Source organism: Bufo gargarizans, chromosome 2 (genome assembly GCF_014858855.1).
Source record: "Bufo gargarizans isolate SCDJY-AF-19 chromosome 2, ASM1485885v1, whole genome shotgun sequence".
Taxonomy (NCBI): Eukaryota; Metazoa; Chordata; class Amphibia; order Anura; family Bufonidae; genus Bufo; species Bufo gargarizans.
Window position 1 is genome coordinate 138,242,998 of NC_058081.1, and position 17,059 is coordinate 138,260,056.

The 17,059-nt window shown below is 42.2% G+C and overlaps 1 protein-coding gene across 1 annotated transcript in view; it reads left to right on the forward strand.

The window, feature by feature from the left end:
- The window catches only part of FES (FES proto-oncogene, tyrosine kinase), a 174,918-nt gene that overhangs the window by 118,479 nt on the left and 39,380 nt on the right, over positions 1–17,059 (forward strand). Inside the window, exons 11-12 of the mRNA XM_044279494.1 lie at positions 3,202–3,411; positions 4,910–5,032. Coding sequence (XP_044135429.1) covers positions 3,202–3,411; positions 4,910–5,032 — 333 coding nt within the window. The remainder of the gene's footprint in view (positions 1–3,201; positions 3,412–4,909; positions 5,033–17,059) is intronic.

Sequence of the window (17,059 nt, forward strand, 5' to 3'; positions counted from 1 at the left end):
CTTGAAGGAGTTCTCAGAGATGCTTAGCACTTGTTGGCCCTTTTGCCTTCACTCTGCGGTCCAGCTCACCCCAAACCATCTCGATTGGGTACAGGTCCGGTGACTGTGGAGGCCAGGTCATATGGCGCAGCACCCCATCACTCTCCTTCATGGTCAAATAGCCCTTACACAGCCTGGAGGTGTGTTTGGGGTCATTGTCCTGTTGAAAAAAAAATGATGGTCCAACTAAACGCAAACCGGATGAAATAGCATGCCGCTGCTAGATGCTGTGGTAGCCATGCTAGTTCAGTATGCCTTCAATTTTGAATAAATCCCCAACAGTGTCACCAGCAAAGCAGCCCCACACCATCACACCTCCTCCTTCATGCTTCACGGTGGGAACCAGGCATGTAGAGTCCATCCGTTCACCTTTTCTGCGTCGCACAAAGACACGGTGGTTGGAACCAAAGATCTTAAATTTGGACTCATCAGACCAAAGCACAGATTTCCACTGGTCTAATGTCCATTCCTTGTGTTCTTTAGCCCAAACAAGTCTCTTCTGCTTGTTGCCTGTCCTTAGCAGTGGTTTCCTAGCAGATATTCTACCATGAAGGCCTCATTCACACAGTCTCCTCTTAACAGTTGTTCTGGAGATGTGTCTGCTGCTAGAACTCTGTGTGGCATTGACCTGGTCTCTAATCTGAGCTGCTGTTAACCTGCGATTTCTGAGGCTGGTGACTCGGATGAACTTATCCTCCGCAGTAGAGGTGACTCTTGGTCTTCCTTTCCTGGGGCGGTCCGCATGTGAGCCAGTTTCTTTGTAGCGCTTGATGGTTTTTGTGACTGCACTTGGGGACACTTTCAAAGTTTTCCCAATTTTTCGGACTGGCTGACCTTCATTTCTTAAAGTAATGATGGCCACTCGTTTTTCTTTACTTAGCTGCTTTTTTATGCCATAATGCAAATTCTAACAGTCTATTCAGTAGGACTATCAGCTGTGTATCCACCTGACTTCTCCACAACGCAACTGATGGTCCCAACCCCATTTATAAGGCAAGAAAGCCCACTTATTAAACCTGACAGGGCACACCTGTGAAGTGAAAACCATTTCAGGTGACTACCTCTTGAAGCTCATCCAGAGAATGCCAAGAGTGTGCAAAGCAGTAATCAAAGCAAAAGGTAGCTACTTTGAAGAACCTAGAATATGACATATTTTCAGTTGTTTCACACTTTTTTGTTATGTATATAATTCCACATGTGTTAATTCATAGTTTTGATGCCTTCAGTGTGAATCTACAATTTTTATAGTCATGAAAATAAAGAAAACTCTTTGAATGAGAAGGTGTGTCCAAACTTTTGGTCTGTACTGTATATTACCCATGATATGCTGGACCCGGAGCACGCGACCAAAAGCTGCACCTCGACGTACGTTTCACCTGGAGAGGCTCCGTCAGGAGGTAAAGTAACAAACTGAGTTCGTCATTAAATGGTGTGGTCCACAGCTGGCAGCTGATTAGCGCATACGCCCAAGTGTTGCATGGCATGACATCATAGAGACGCACCACCCAGCGCAGAGCCGGGCAAGACACGCCCACCGCGTCATATGACTAGACCAGGAGGAGGGAGGGAGCCACATCTAACATCACGCAGCCACACACCCCTGCCCCGGGTCCTATCACATGACACGCGGGCGCACGTCAGCCGGCCCACAGACAGCCAGGTATCGGAGCGCCGCCCGAACAGCGCACCAGAGCGATGCGTATATGCCAGGTGGAGACAATATATGGAGGGCACAGAGAGACTCAATGGTACAGCATATCAGGGTAATATATAGAAAGCAAAATAATGCCACCTCTATCCTTCACCATTGGGAATATATACACAACCCTATAAATATGCCCTTTTGTTAAATATAGCATAGAAAGCAATACAATATAATATTATAATGTAACTACTCATGCTGTAGAGGCATATTAGCAGATAGATGGACCCATGCGGTGATCCCATACTGAACATAAATCATGATGATTGCAGTAACCTATACCGTGAGTGGAATAATGGCCCTAAACCAGAAAATTAATGATTATAAGCAAACTTACAACAGTGAATGTAAGATATGATATAATGATAATAATATATAGTTAAGTGAATACAATAATAGTAAGAAATAAATATATATCACTCTAACTACTAAAAATAGGGGTATGGATGCTGACGCATCAAAGGGAAGATCCTATCCCCCCCATATCCCTATTGTGTGAATTCATGTGGTAAAAACATAGTGCTAATACAATATTTCATATACACACATATGTGCAAAAAAATGATAATAATTACTTATAAATGTAATAATAATTCATATAAGTGAAAAGGTATAATGATCATAAATATTATGAACCCATATAAAGTGCAAAGTGCAATAGGCCCTGAGCAGAATAGCCACATATGTAATATATGTTTTGGTGTTATGCTCAGTTAGTTTGTCATGTTCTTTATACGGTCTGCACTTGGCACACTCGCCCTGTCTGTATTTACAGCTTAGTGGCTACTTGCATATTTTATGCAGCCATCCCAGTTTTTCTGGGTGGGCTAGTCTGCCATGTTTATTTGCTCATCTTTCTGTGGCATGCAGCATACATATTATTATATGTTACATTGAGTGAACCTACAGTTCTCACATATTTATGCTGGTTTATACCCGGGGCTGTGACCTCCTTTTCCCTGTCAGCTGGGTTTTTGTGAGGGAGGTTGTACATGACCTCTTTACATGAGGTCTCCCCCCTCCTTTACCCTTCTGCCTTATGTCTTAAGTATTTTTTGTTATTTGATCATGTCTTAATAAATTACATATATTTTATATGTGCGTCTCCCATCTTTCTTTGGGGTTATTGGTTTGCTTCTTTTGTTAGCTCAGTATATTATACTAGACCCCAGTGTTCTTATACTAAGGCCCATCCCACCTACCCACTCCCTATTCCTCTTATTCCGGCTCTTGCACTAATTTGTTTGCAAATTCCAAGCAAATGATATTGCTCATAATGTAATATCCCTATACTAGATTTACCTAAAATATTACAAATCTTTTCGTGTATTTTGTGTATTTTAGTGTGTTTTGTGCATTGTAATTTCTTCTGGTGACTTATTTTGAGGTTATTAGTCATGAAATGATTGAATAATGGGTGGAAGTGATCATAATACTTTCATGTCATTCATTTTGTGCAGCTACCACCACTTTTACCATTGGTTCCGGAAGTCCAGAAGCCACTAAATCAACAGAACTGGTACCATGGGGCCATTCCACGATCTGAGGTCCTAGGATTGTTAACAAACAATGGGGATTTCCTTGTTCGTGAAAGCCAAGGGAAGCAAGAATATGTGCTGTCTGTACTGTGGGACGGACAGCCGAGACATTTCATCATTCAGTGTATTGATGTAAGTCTCTAGTTTTACGCAACATGTGGTTATACACTGTCGGACACGTCATTTCATAATTTCAGTGATTTCCCAAGGTTTTTTTGGCCTTTTTACTTGAAGTCTATAGTTCATATGTAGAGTTACCAGAGTATCTTGGTCAATGTCTACTTAAAGTGGACTGAAAAAAAATAGCCCTTGGCCAAAGTTATGGTTCTCAAAGCACCAACAACATTGACATATGTAATTGGAAACCTGCCATAAATATATTTTTTGCTTATTAATCATTCAGTAAATTGCCTACTGTTTGTACAATGAAGTTTAATAGAAAACTGTCACCTCGGATACGCAGTTTAAACTGCCCACAGTACCTTTTTCATGTGCTTATGAAGCTCTGGAAGTAGTTTTTGTTACGGTTTTCTAATCAGTAAATGCACCAAAAATCCACCTTTAAAGAGGACCTTTCACTGGTCCTGACTAGAGATGAGCGAATTTCATATTTTGAAATTTGTTCACGCTTTGTTTGTTGGTAAAAGTAGAATTGCATTATGGATTTCGTTACCACGGACCATAACGCAATTCTATGACCGAATTCATAACAGAATGCCTTTAGAAATCTATGGGCTGCAAAACGGATCCTTCCCGTTTCCATTATGCAGGGGAGTCCTCTCCATTTCAGTTATGCAGGGGAGTCCTCTACTGCATAACGGAAATGGGACAGATCCGTTATGCAGGCCATAGACTTCTAAAGTCATTCCGTTATGCATTCTGTCATAGAATTGCGTTATAGTCCGTGGTAGCAGAATCCATACCACCAAACGAAGCGTGAAAGAATTTCATAACATTAAATTCGCTCATCTTTAGTCCTGACGTTAGAATATTAGTATTAGTATTTATTTATTTTTTTAAGATCGGCTGCTCTGTTCCCCCTCTTCCCCCTATTCATTTTTGTCGCCCAAGTATGCTAATTAGTAGCATCGGTACAGGGTGGTGGAGACGGCCGTGTTTCTCTAGGGGCGTCTCCTTCTCCCTGGCTGTGAGCTGTCCAATCGCAGCGGAGAGCATCACAGCCAGGGAGAAAAAAAAAAGCTCACCTTCTCCATGGCTATGATGCTCTCCGCTGCGACTGGACAGCTCACAGCCAGGGAGAAGGAGACGCCCCTAGAGAAACCCGGCCGTCTCCACCGCCCTGTATTGATGCTACTAATTAGCATACAGGGCGAAAAAAGTGAATTGGGGGCACAGCGGGTGAACAGAGCAGCCAATCAGAAAAAAATAAATTGCACGGACATCTACTCATCATGCCCTACACTACCAGGTACTAATATTGTACCGTCAGGACCAGTAAAAGGTCCTCTTTATTCTTTGTTCCCCTACATGCAAATGTGTCTTTTCAAGTCAAGGAGGCCAATGTTTTCCTCCTCCGAACCAAGGTCAAGGATTAGTATTATATATTATTACATATTACATATATATGAAATCAAATATTGGCTTTTCTCTTTTTATCTACTCTTAAAAGAACCTGTACAGACTGGAAGGAGAAGCTTTTCCTACTATCCCATTGCTAATAGACAATTTTCTCAAGACTAAGCAAATGATCACCAAGAAGAGCGGTGTTATATTAGGAAGAGCCATTGTAAAGGTAATAAGAAAATATTATTAATAGAGTAAATGCATCTATAAATCTGCAAATGGAAATGTCACCTTTCTTTGGCACGTTGTAAAGTTAGCATGAATGGCAATGTGATGGGCCATACCTCATTCAGTTTGGTAATGTTCTAGTACTTATGTAAATGATGGTATCTGCAGATAATTTATTAAGAAACATTCGTCAAAGTGATGAGTGATATTTTGTCATGTGTCAGTTGTAAAGTTAGATTTTTCAGTATATAAATGGGGCTGCTCAACAAGACAACCTAATTGTAAAATTAAAGGGGTTCTGCAGTTTGTCTAAACTGATGATCTATCTTCTGGATAGATCATCAGCATATGATGAGCGGGGGTCCTTCAGCTGTTTGAGAAGTCAGCGACGCTCCAGAAGCGCCACGGCCTCCTTACTGTTTACCGCAGGCCCAGTGACGTCACAACTAGTATCAACTGGCCTGGGAGGGGCTAAGCTCCATTCAAGTGAACAGAGCTTAGCCCCGCCCAGGCCAGTTGATACTAGTCGTGACGTCACTGGGCCTGCAGTAAACAGTGAGAAGGCCGTGGAGCTCCTGGAGCGCCGCTGACTTCTCAAACAGCTGATCGGCGGGGGTCCTGGATGTCGGACCCCCGCTGATCAGATGCTGATGATCTATCCAGAGGATAGATCATCAGTTTAAACAAACTGCAGAACCCCTTTAAGTCCAACTACTGAGCATCCTGGTGATCAGCTGTTATCAGTTTCCATTTTGTTGTAAATTTTAGCCATCCATACACTTATTTATAGTGGCCACCACAGGGAAAAGGTGGTATTAAGGGGACACTTCTGTCAGAAAAGGTGTATTTTTCAAAGAATGTTGCCTATTTTACTTTTTCATTTCGGCGGTGATATGGACCATGGAAAATTGTTATACAAAATATTGCCCTTCTGTAGGAGTCAGCTCAGAAAGATAAAACTCCTATATAGATAGGGATCCCATTGTTTAGGGCTGTGTTACACAGGCCGATTTTTTTTTTACCAAAAATCTCTAATGAGCGCTCACATGAACGCTTGTTAGAGATCATCTTGCAGTCTAATACTGCCGCCGATTGCCCAATGAACGAGCAAACACAGATGACCAAAGAAGAGCATTGTGCTTATAAATGTGTATATAATATTTGACGCTCTAAATGACTCACTCATCCCTCTGGTCGGAAGTGACTCATCTGAAAAAGTCAAGTGAGGATGTTTGCTGTCCTAAAAGTCCAAACAAAGGAGGAAGTTAAAGAGCCAGGACAGGAAATAGAAAACATGTAGTGACCTCAAAATTATATCCTGAAAACTATCCACCCATTATTCTTTTTTGTAACAAACAAGAATGTAAAATAATCACATATTGGCTGTTAAAGAGGTTGTGCAGCCAGGACAGGTCATCAATATCTGATCATTGGGGTCTGACTCCCAGAACCCCCACCAATCAGCTGTTTGAAGAAGAGGTGGAGCTCATATGAGCACAGCTTTGTCTTCAAAATTACAATGCGCATCGTCTCACTTGCAGTGACTGTGCAGTGTAATTACAAGTGCTCGTCCCATTCAAGTGAACGGCGCAAGTACTTGTAATTATACTGCGCCACTAAGACGTCTGAGACAACACTCCTCTTTAAATAGCTGATCGGCAGGGGTGCTGGGATTCAAATCCCCACTGATCAGTTATTGAAGACCTATCCTGAGGATAGTGTCCAAATAACAATGTTACCGCACACCTTATGATTTAAAGGTGCTTGCAAAAAGGTCTCTTCAGCCCAATTCCTCAGGATAGGTCATCAAAATGTATTGGCTGCACAACCCCTTTAATATTGTGATTGAAATATTTTGGTAGTGTCCCTTTAAAGGTTATGGGCACTTTTGTATCACTTGATTATTATTATTATTATTATCACCATCATCATATTGCATGTATTTTGTGTTAAAAAAATAATAATGGTGTTTAATTAAAAAAAATATTGTACATTTGGCTTCTCCAGCTGCCTGCATGAAGCACTTCTGGAATGAATGTCTCTTACGGGGCTCAGATGACAGCGCCTTTCTGACTTCTATTTATAGATCTTATAACTTGATTTATGACCCAATCAAAGGTGAAATTTGATTTGGTCATGAATCAGTTTAGAGGGGACAATGACAGATGGCTATATATACAATATAATAACATAAAAAGTGGATGTTAATGTCACAAGGAGTAACTTCCTTATAAAATTCCTCCAAAAATGTTTGATTTCCTCGTACAGCTCTCAATTTGTTTATGCTATCAATGACAATTCACTAGCAAGTACAAACCGGATTCCAAAAAAGTTGGGACACTAAACAAATTGTGAATAAAAACTGAATGCAATGATGTGGAGATGGCAAATGTCAATATTTTATTTGTAATAGAACGTAGATGACAGATCAAACATTTAATCCGAGTAAATGTATCATTTTAAAGGAAAAATATGTTGATTCAAATTTTCACGGTGTCAACAAATCCCAAAAAAGTTGGGACAAGTAGCAATAACAGGCTGGAAAAAGTAATTTTGAGCATAACGAAGAGCTGGAAGACCAATTAACACTAATTAGGTCAATTGGCAACATGATTGGGTATAAAAAGCTTCGCAGAGTGGCAGTGTCTCTCAGAAGCCGAGATGGGTAGAGGATCACCAATTCCCACAATGTTGCACAGAAAGATAGTGGAGCAATATCAGAAAGGTGTTACCCAGCGAAAAATTGCAAAGACTTTGCATCTATCATCGTCAACTGTGCATAACATCATCCGAAGATTCAGAGAATCTGGAACAATCTCTGTGCGTAAGGGTCAAGGCCGTAAAACCATACTGGATGCCCGTGATCTCCGGGCCCTTAAACGACACTGCACCACAAACAGGAATGCTACTGTAAAGGAAATCACAGAATGGGCTCAGGAATACTTCCAGAAACCATTGTCAGTGAACACAATCCACCATGCCACCCGCCGTTGCCAGCTCAAACTCTACAGTGCAAAGAAGAAGCCATTTCTAAGCAAGATCCACAAGCTCAGGCGTTTTTCACTGGGCCAGGGATCATTTAAAATGGAGTGTGGCAAAATGGAAGACTGTTCTGTGGTCAGACGAGTCACGATTCGAAGTTCTTTTTGGAAATCTGGGACGCCATGTCATCCGGACAAAAGAGGACAAGGACAACCCAAGTTGTTATCAACGCTCAGTTCATGGGGTTGCAGGAGTGCATGTGGCATGGGCAGCTTGCATGTCTGGAAAGGCACCATCAATGCAGAAAAATATATTCAGGTTGTAGAACAACATATGCTCCCATCCAGATGTCATCTCTTTCAGGGAAGACCCTGCATTTTTCAACAAGATAATGCCAGACCACATTCTGCATCAATCACAACATCATGGCTGCGTAGGAGAAGGATCCGGGTACTGAAATGGCCAGTCTGCAGTCCAGATCTTTCACCTATAGAGAACATTTGGCGCATCATAAAGAGGAAGGTGCAACAAAGAATGCCCAAGACGATTGAACAGTTAGAGGCCTGTATTAGACAAGAATGGGAGAGCATTCCTATTTCTAAACTTGAGAAACTGGTCTCCTCGGTCCCCAGACGTCTGTTGAGTGTTGTAAGAAGAAGGAGAGATGCCACACAGTGGTGAAAATGGCCTTGTCCCAACTTTTTGGGGATTTGTTGACACCATGAAATTCTGATTCAACATATTTTTCCCTTAAAATTGTACATTTTCTCAGTTTAAACTTTTGTTCCGTGATTTATGTTCTATTCTGAATAAAATATTAGAAGTTGGAACCTCCACATCATTGCATTCAGTTTTTATTCACGATTTGTATAGTGTCACAACTTTTTTGGAATCCGGTTTGTAATAGCTGTTTTTTCTATTTGAAAATTAGCTATTCTCTACTTTAGCTGTTGCTAAATTTTCCAGTAGATCTATTAAAACAGAATCAGGGAAAATACTTTCTAATTTCTCATTGACTTGGTATGCTAGATTCACTTCTTCCATTTTACTGACAGCTGTTAGAGCCTTTAACAAATTGCCATTGAGTGCGGAAATGTCTCATTGTGCTTTAATATGGGTGAGATCACATTCTTCTTACAACTGTGGTTCACATCACTAGGCTGGATATGTCACAAAAATTTATTGGTTGCAAAGGGAAATCTCAAAATGATTTAAAGACATGCAGATGTGATTAAATGCGAACTATATTTTACATGTGGGTGAGACAGATTAGCTTGAGTGCACTGGATTTAGTACAGACATATATTTATTAATGGTTTCTGTTCATAAAAAAAAAAAAGCATTAATATCAGCAGAGACATACTATAAATGTTAATTATTGAACCATTTGCAGATATCTACATTTCCCATGTCTTAAGGAAAGTAACTTCCATTAGTTTTTTTTTTGTATGTTGTTTTACCGTTGTCCCTCAAGATACAATGGACTGCAATATTTTCAAATTACAGTGGTCTTTCCTGGGCCAATTTAAGTTAGACAACATACAATGCCTCAGACACTGCAGATCTGTGATTAATGTGATTGACTGGAAGATTTGTACCTTTGAAACTGGCTGACCTGTCACATGTGCACTTGACAGCTGAAGGCACCTGTGTTGGTCCCATGTTCATATGTACCTGCATTGCAGAGAAAAATGATGTCTTAATATATGAAAGTCAGCATCTAAAAGCAAGGGGGACGATGCCGTTATACATAGAGGCTTTGCTCTCTCTGCAACTGCTGTGGCCTCTCTACTTTGATTGACAGGCCACGCAATGTAAACATGATCTTTTCCCAAAATCTCTCGCTGCAGAGGACCTAGTCATTACAGAGAGAGCTGAACCCCTAGAGGAAATGGCAACACTCCGGTTGCTTCCAGAGGCTCATTTGCATATATTGAGCACATATGAGTATGGAAACAACACAGATACCTTCCTCTGCCAAGCGCACATGCGACAGGTCAGCCTGTTTCATAGGCACAAATCTGCTGACAGATGCCCTTTACCTTACTGAGATGGGATTATCTACCTGTACTGTAGGCTACTACCTTCCTTCCTCTTGCATCTCCATCTATGGCTGTGTATAAATCCAACTAAATTGTAAGGTCCTTCGGTGAGATTACAGTATGGGAAGTTTGCTGTTTACCCTACTGGATTGCCATATAGTTTTGTAACACAACTAGTGTTTTAGGATTTATAGTCCTTTAAGATTTTACAAGATGGTTGTTTCTTGTGAAGTTACTCACCTTTCTTTATATGCTAATAAGGCAAATGCTGTCATTATTCATAAATTCAATTTTTCTATATTATGTGACTTGTTATTATATTTTATATGCATTACATAATTCAACCTTTTGATCTTGTGCATTCTATTGCTAGTGTGCAGCAATATTTTTTTTAATGTAAAGCTATTTAAATGCAGAGTTTGGAAGCAAAACTTTTTAAATTTTAAATGTTCTGATTCCTTTCCTCAGATTTATAGTGGAATACTAATTATTAATCCAATAACATGCAGTTGACATATGGGAAGAAAATAAAGAAATATATTTCTTTAATTCTTAGACATTGCCCGTCACAGTTTTTAGATGCTTGTCCAAAAGTTTTCCAGCACTGCGTCTTGTCATAAAGTTGGAGTTTAATTGTGACATTTTAAAATGGCATACAATTCAACCCACAGGGCTAGGCAGGAACTACTAGACCAATTAAAAAATACCACCGATTAGAAGAAACCAGGACTACAAATTAACTCATAAAAGGCCAAATAAAAGGAGGAATGCAAAGTATTCATACCGCTCTTTCAATGCAGTTGATCCAACTAGAATTGTATTATACACTGTCATAGTCCTGTGAGTTGAGCTGACAACTCCTTTTAAAACTGTTCATGTCTTTGTTAATGTATTATTTTATGACTAAGAGGCCCCTAAGACGCGTAGTGCTAGAATTTTTTTTGACAATTCTTGCAGCGTTCGGGTGAATCAGGGCAGTTGCTGGTTATCATAGTTTCATAGTTATTGGTTTAAATCCAACAAGAGAGCAACATCTGCATGAAGTTCATATAATCACCCTGTGAAGAGCATAAAACTAACCTTGGGTTTCCTTGTTTTAACGTGAATTTGTAGATTTGAGAATAAATAGGCTTACACAGGCTAAGTGATAAAAATATTTACTAAGCATGATTCAAAAACAAACAAATCACATACACAGTAGTAAAGGCAAATAACAATCAATCACCTGGCCTGCAATAAAATGGGGGAGCTCCTGTCGCCATGCTGACTTAGCACATTTCTGATGCCTCATGGTAATAAAAGAGAGAGATAGTAATCTACAACATCCTACCTGTGTGATCTTCTGATTGGAGCTAAGGTCTTTTCCTTTATGCACAAAGGTTTATTCCGTTCAGTCCCTCTTCCTAAGGATATCCAGTGTGCAGTACGTATGTCTTGTGAGTTAACCACTCTGGAATGTGGCCTGTTGGTCATCTGACAGAACAATGGCTTTGAATATGTTAACAAACTATCCCTAACTCACTACATTACAAGAAATATAGAAGGCAATTTAATAAAAGGGGAAAGAACCAGTCAGTACTTAACACCTTAAAGGGGTTGTCCCACTTCATAAAATAGGTTTTATCTAATCTATTTACCCCCACACAACATATCTTCCTATCCATGTTATTATCCAAAAGCTACCTTTCATTCAAAAAATCATGTAAAGCGATTCCTTTGTTGTTTTCTGTATCCCATGGATACGGCCTCTTTCGTCCGGCCGCATCGCTGTGCCGCGCCTGCGCACAACGGCTGAACAAGTACTCGGGCCGCCTCTCCATTCCTACAAGTACGCGCACGCCCGCGCATGCGCAAATACAGCAGGCGGGTGCCGGAATCAAATAGCCGGCACCCGACCTCTATGACAGGGAGCGGGACCTTAGGGGTTAACTGCCGCTGATCGCAGCCCCCTATCATAGAGGTCGGGTGCCGGCTATTTCACTCCGGCACCCACCTCCTGCATTTGTATTAACATTGGTGGCGCAGTGCGCCCCCCCCCCCCAGTATAATATACATTCAGTGCGGCCACCCCCCCCCCCCCCAGTATAATATACATTCAGTGCGGCCACCCCCCCCCCCCCCAGTATAATATACATTCAGTGCGGCCACCCCCCCCAGTATAATATACATTCAGTGCGGCCACCCCCCCCCCAGTATAATATACATTCAGTGCGGACCCCCCCAGTATAATATACATTGGTGGCGCAGTGGGAAGTGCCAATGAGGGTTAAAAAAATAAATAAAAAATTAACTCACCTCCTCCAATTGTTCGCGCAGCTGCCGGTCTCCTGTTCTATCTTTAGGACCTGTGAAAGGACCTTTGGTGACGTCACTGAGCTAATCACATGGTCCATTACCATGGTGATGGATCATATGATGTACCATGTGATGACCACAGTGATGTCACCAAAGGTCCTTTCACAGGTCCTAAAGATAGAACAGGAGACCGGCAGCTGCGCGAACAATTGGAGGAGGTGAGTTAATTTTTTATTTATTTTTTTAACCCTCATTGGCACTTCCCACTGCGCCACCAATGTATATTATACTGGGGGGGTCCGCACTGAATGTATATTATACTGGGGGGGGGGTGGCCGCACTGAATGTATATTATACTGGGGGGGGTGGCCGCACTGAATGTATATTATACTGGGGGGGGGGGGTGGCCGCACTGAATGTATATTATACTGGGGGGGGGGTGGCCGCACTGAATGTATATTATACTGGGGGGGGGGTGGCCGCACTGAATGTATATTATACTGGGGGGGGGGCGGCCGCACTGAATGTATATTATACTGGGGGGGGGGGGGCGCACTAAATGTATATTATACTGGGGGGGGGGGGGCCGCACTCAATGTTTATTATACTGGGGGGGGGGCGGGACCTCACATACGGCTCCATGTGGATGACCTCATACACATGAACGAGCACGCAGGGTGAGTCATGAGGAGGCGTGGCCTTCACTCAACTGCCTGAGAACCAGGAAGTTATCAGGACATCTACTGCTGATAAGATTAAAAAAGCAAAGTGGGACAACCCCTTTAAGGACCCAGGAGAAAAAATCCTCGTCCTAAATGGCCAGTACTTTGCGCCCCAGGACAAGCATTCTTTTCCTGCAGTCCTTCCTCCCCCCATGTGCGGTGCCGCAATCAGCAGCACGGATCCGACTGTTACTGACAGCCGGATCTCTGCTGCATCCACCAGCGTCGGTAATAACACTGATGCCGGTGAATCAACTCCTAATATGCCGTGGTCAGCGCTGACCGTGGCATATGGGAGGTTGCGCTCCCTTTCCTTAGCCATCGCGCTGCGGTGGCGGGGTCCCGATGGTTGCGAAGGCAGCCCTGATGCCTTACACAGGAATCGGGGCCTGCCAGCTACAGAAGCCCAGGAGATTCAGCCTGAGAGCTGGGTATCCTAGGCAACTGTCAGAGGGCTGTGCACCGGAGATCGCAATCTGACAGATTTGGTGTGTTTTTGAAAAGAAGAGTGGGCAAATCTTGCCAAGTCAAAATGTGCCATGCTGATATACTCATACCCAAAAAGACTGAGTGCTGTAATAAAATCAAAAGGTGCTTCAACAAAGTATTAGTTTAAGGGTGTGCACACTTATGCAACCATATTATTTTATTTTTATATTTTTTCTTCTCTCTACCTAAAAGATTTCAGTTTGTTTTTCAATTGAGTGGTACAGTTTAAAGGTCACATTAAAGGTGGAAAAAGTTCTGAAATGATTTATCTTTGTCTCATTTTTTTTACAAGTGACTATATAACTGAACTGGTCCTTAAAAAGTGGGTTTTGGAAATTTTTTTAAAAAATTTCAAGATTTGCTTCTAAACTTCTAAGCCTTCTAACGTCCCCAAAAAATAAAATGGCATTCACAAAATGATCCAAACATGTAGTAGACTTATGGGGAATGTAAATTATTATCATTTTTTTTTAGTTATTACTATCTATTATAAAAGTAGAGAAATTGAAATGTGGAAATTTTTCTAATTTTTCTTTTTTAAATTTTGTATTTTTTTTTTACAATATGTGACAAGAAAACAATCTCAAAATGGCCTGGATAAGTAAAAGCATTTTAAAGTTATCACCACATAAAGTGACACAAATTTTCAATGTTTTCATTTAAAATTTTTTTGCTTCCCAAAGCCATAACTTTTTTATTTTCCCATTCTTATAGCTATATGAGGGCTGTATGTGTTTTGCAGGACAAGTTGTACTTTCTATGTGTATGGAGCGTTGTGAGGCCTCATTTTTTGCAGAGCAATCTGTACTTTTCATTGATACCATTTTGGGATGTGTATGACTTTTTGATCACGGTTTATAACATTTTTGTGGAACCTGATGTGACCTCAAAACAGCAAATCATCCATTTTGACTTTTTTCCGATTCGACTTTTGCCATATAGGATAAATATTTTTAGATTTTATTAGTACGGGCGTTTTTGCATGCGGCAATACCCATGATGTTTACTTTTTTATTGTATATATACTTTTATTTTAATTTTGAGGAAATTGCATTTGCATTTTTATAATTTTTTTTTTTACACTTTCTTTTATAGTTCACCTAGGAAACTATAGCAAGCAATCATTAAATTGCTTTAGCATTGGAGTTTATGAGAATTACACTATGGGGCACATTTATTAAGACCGGCGTTTTAGACGCCGATCCTAATAAAGCCCTAAGCTGGCGGTGAATCTGCCGAAGTTATGAAGAGGCTCCTGCCAGTTCTAAATTTAAGACAGCTTCCGAAAGAGGCGTAGAAAATGGTAAATGAGGTGGGCCTGCCGGCACTGGCCACTTCCCCATCCACAAGTTTAGACCTGGAGTGAGTGGGGCGAAGTCACAGACAGCGGTGTAATGCTAATATAGGCGTATTTCAGTATAATCAATGACCCCCTATGTTTCTATGGAGCCTTGCCAGAGGCTGGGGCTCCATAGGAACTAATGTGCAGCAGCCTCCTGTCAAACAGCAGGACAGGGGCTGCTGCACACACACTCCGGCTCCCCGGATCTCCGCAAGGGAGAGCCGGAACACACCCGGAATTTCGTACTTTCGTTTTTTTGCACCTCCAGATGCCGTGGTCACGGTAATGCTCCAATGAGTGTGAGCCCGCTGTGCCACTTACCGGTTTAGCTTTGGGCCAAACTTGGGAGCGGAATCTAAGTGTTCCCCTGGTCTTCACCCTTTCTGCCGCTCCAGGATGCGGAAGCTGGTCTTAGCTGCAGGGGAGACACCAGGTCGCTACCGCAAGAATGGTCATGGCTAAGTGGCAGCTTGCCGAGCAGGCCAAAACCCCCCCGGTGCAAGCACTGGGGATACAGGCAGGTGGATCGAGCTGTCGCTGGATGTAAGAAGTGCAGCAGAGTCATATGAAGTAGAGCTGAGTTGGTGATTAAGCAGAGCTGGAGCTGTTAGAAGCTCAGGTGCAGCAGGTGTAACAAGCTGAATAGCAGACAGAGGCGTGGTCGACAATCCGAATCATACACTTCAGGACAGCGAGGTACAGGAGGATCAGGCAGAGACGAGGTCAGGATACAGGCTAAGGTCGGAAGCAGGATAACAACACAGGAACTACGATCTGGAACCTCTGCTGTAGAAAACTACAATATTGCTCAGGCATCACAGGAAGGGAGAAGCACCCTTATAAAGGTGGTGCCTGGCCGGGATAGGTGAGAAGACGGAATCAGGGGCGTGCACGAACCCTTAAAGAAATAGGATGCGTGCGGCTCCTACAAGGTGCAACTGAAGCTGCGCCACCTGCGATAGTGCAGGAAAGCGTGTTCAGGGCCTGCCGCGGAGAGGAGGAGCCTTGTGTGTAGTTCGACTGAGGTACATAGCAGGATGCGCGGCGAGCTGGCGTCTGCCAACTGTCACATTTCCCTGCTCAGCAACTCAATGTGGGAACTAAATGTGGGACCATACCTGGACATTAGCAGTATGGAATATGTCTGAGTGGTATAAATAGCTGATGTATTTAGGAATGAGACAGACTATTCATGAATGAATCTATTTGTACACATCGATTTTTATTTTATTTTTTATTCAAACAAATTTTAAATATGTGAGGGAGCATTCCTCTACAGACAACTAACTAATGTGCCGACAGATTAACCCGTTCGCTACCAGCGCCATACACTTATGGCTTAAATACCAGCGCCGTAGTACTACAGCACGCTGATCGGACGGGTCATTATAAAATAACCTATCAATCCTGATCCCGTCTGAAAATTATTGGTTTCCCTCTGTGTACTAACTGTACATTCATTATTATTTCTTATTTTATTTTTTATATTTTTGCACCTCTCCCACCTTATATCTGATCCATCTTTAGATGCATTCCCCCGTTCCTCTATGGATGTGTATTCCATTTGGAAACACATCTGCAATAGTATTTCTCCTATGATGGCACGGAGGTCCTTACGTTCCACTGTGGAACCTGGGTAGTTTATACCTACTCCCTATAGGATAATCCCTTGCTCCAACCGGGAAGCAATGGTAGTAGGCCGGATGTTGGGCCTCCCTAGTGCGTGTCAGGCTGGAACGCACAAGGCCATTATGTGCTTCCGCCAAGCAGGGATGTCATTTTACCTCCAGTGGGAGTGTCATGCTGGAACGCATGGTTTGTGGCACGCTCCCAGAGGAATGGAGGATATTGCACACCATTTTACATCTGAGGTGGCCAGTGGATCTCGGCACAGTATTGCCTGTTTAGCCTAGGTAATCTAAGGTCTCTTGAAAAAACAGTATATCCTAGGCACTGGAGAAACCCATCAGGACTTCTTTCTGAAATTGGGGATCCGAGTAACAAGTTGGGCACAATTGACAGGGCTAAAGAGAGGGGCATTGAGGGCTTAGCCACCGAGAAGTGGGGTCGCCCCTTTTGGGGTGGGTGCTTCGCTTGTAGGTAGGCGTAGTAAAGGGACAAACAGGGACAGGAGACCTGACTTCACTATGGACCCC